The sequence below is a fragment of the Colobus angolensis genome, unplaced genomic scaffold (genome assembly GCF_000951035.1).
Source record: "Colobus angolensis palliatus isolate OR3802 unplaced genomic scaffold, Cang.pa_1.0 Scaffold351, whole genome shotgun sequence".
In the NCBI taxonomy this organism is placed as follows: Eukaryota; Metazoa; Chordata; class Mammalia; order Primates; family Cercopithecidae; genus Colobus; species Colobus angolensis.
Window position 1 is genome coordinate 1045496 of NW_012116833.1, and position 2150 is coordinate 1047645.

The 2150-nt window shown below is 52.4% G+C and overlaps 1 protein-coding gene across 1 annotated transcript; it reads left to right on the plus strand.

Annotated features, from left to right (window-relative positions):
- The first annotated feature begins 54 nt into the window (after window positions 1–54).
- LOC105519557 (spermidine synthase) lies at window positions 55–1312 on the plus strand. Its single transcript, XM_011952932.1, has one exon. It carries the CDS (start codon window positions 97–99, stop codon window positions 1003–1005), a length of 909 nt encoding a protein of 302 aa, XP_011808322.1. The 5' UTR covers window positions 55–96; the 3' UTR covers window positions 1006–1312.
- The last annotated feature ends 838 nt before the right edge of the window (window positions 1313–2150 follow it).

The window sequence follows — 2150 nt, forward strand, 5'->3', positions numbered from 1 at the left end:
TGCTCCACCACCGGCGCTCGCGCTACCAGGACATCCTAGTCTTCCGCAGGTACCACCGCTGCCCGCGGGCGCCGGCCCCCTCGGCTCAGCCCAGCCATGGAGCCCAGCCCTGATGGCCCAGCTGCGTCCGGCCCCGCCGCCATCCGCGAGGGCTGGTTCCGCGAGACCTGCAGTCTGTGGCCCGGCCACGCCCTGTCGCTGCAGGTGGAGCAGCTGCTCCACCACCGGCGCCCGCGCTACCAGGACATCCTAGTCTTCCTCAGTAAGACCTATGGCAACGTGCTGGTGTTGGACGGTGTCATCCAGTGCACGGAGAGGGACGAGTTCTCCTACCAGGAGATGATCGCCAACATGCCTCTCTGCAGCCACCCCAACCTGCGAAAGGTGCTGATCATCGGGGGTGGAGATGGAGGTGTCCTGCGTGAGGTGGTAAAGCACCCCTCCGTGGAGTCTGTGGTCCAGTGTGAGATAGACGAGGATGTCATCCAAGTCTCCAAGAAGTTCCTGCCAGGCATGGCCATTGGCTACTCTAGCTCGAAGCTGACCCTACATGTAGGTGACAGTTTTGAGTTCATGAAACAGAATCAGGATGCCTTCGATGTGATCATCACTGACTCCTCAGACCCTATGGGCCCCACCGAAAGTCTCTTCAAGGAGTCCTATTACCAGCTTATGAAGACGGCCCTCAAGGAAGATGGTGTCCTCTGCTGCCAGGGCGAGTGCCCGTGGCTGCACCTGGACCTCATCAAGGAGATGCGGCAGTTCTGCCAGTCCCTGTTCCCCGTGGTGGCCTACGCCTACCACACCATCCCCACCTACCCCAGCGGCCAGATCGGCTTCATGCTGTGCAGCAAGAACCCGAGCACCAACTTCCAGGAGCTGGTGCAGCCGCTGACGCAGCAGCAGGTAGCACAGATGCAGCTGAAGTACTACAACTCCGACGTGCACCGCGCCGCCTTCGTGCTGCCCGAGTTTGCCCGCAAGGCCCTGAATGATGTAAGCTGAGCCCAGGCGCCACCGCGGATGCCACCTAGGACCTCGGACCTTGGAGCCTGCAGGGTGCCTCGGCCCCTCCAGCCCTGGGCCAGACCTCCTCCCGGCTCTCGCCCACCAACCAAGTGTTACAAGCCCCAGAATGCTGCCCGGCCTGCCCTGCTAGGCGGACTGTCTGTGTTTCTGTCTCTCTGGCGTTCCACCTCCAAGCCTATACCAGCTGTGTACAGCGCCATCTCTCTGCCTTCTGTTGCCCCTCACTCACCAAACACGTGTATTTATAGCAAAAAAAAAAAAAAAAGAAAAAAGAAAAAGAAAATGAGATTTGGGTGGGGACACAGAAACAAACCATATCAGCTCCTATAATAACATCCAGTGGTAACAGGAAAACATAGTATCTTGTCTAGAGCTACTGAGTTGCTGAGAAGACAGACCTACCATTTTCCTCAACTGGACAAAAAATATACTTTCTCAAGCCATTTGACAAATGGAAATAAACCTGATTGTCTATAAAGAATTGCAGCTGCACTTACACAAATAGTTTTAGTTTATTTACTCCCAAGCTTCTCGTAAATAGCACAGAAGAGTAGGGCAAAGTATAACTCTAGGTAATGGTGATAAGTTTCACCATTATTTACACTAATTGAGCAGAAATGCGTACATCCCTTTATGGTATGTTCTCCTTTCTCCTCTGCTTTTCACAGGGACTCTTACAATTATTGGTTTACCAGAATAACTAACTTTCTCTTTCATAATATGCTATGGCTATCATGACCAAGGTATTAGACAAGTAAGAGAATAAATATTAAGATTCTAAGGTAACTGATTGGATCAGGGCCTCACCTACCTAGGGAGGTCCAGAGTGCGAAGAGCAGGAGGCTTGAAGAATGCTAACATAATTTAGCGAAACTAGAGTCAAACACTGAAGAGACTGCTATGGTTTGGATTTTTGTCCCTGCCCAAATCCCATGTGGAATTGTAATCCTCATTGTTGGACAAGGGGTCTGGTGGAAGGTGATTGGATCATGGAGGCAGATTTTCTCCTTGCTGTTCTTGTGATAATGAGTGAGTTCTCATGAGATGTGGTTGTCTAAAAGTGCATGGCACTTCGCCCTGTTCTCTGTTTTCCTCCTGCTCTGGCCATGTAGGATATGCCA

Coding starts and splice junctions, on each gene's coding strand:
- LOC105519557 (XM_011952932.1), top strand. CDS start 97: ATGGAGCCCAGCCCTGATGGCCCAGCTGCGTCCGGCCCCGCCGCCATC.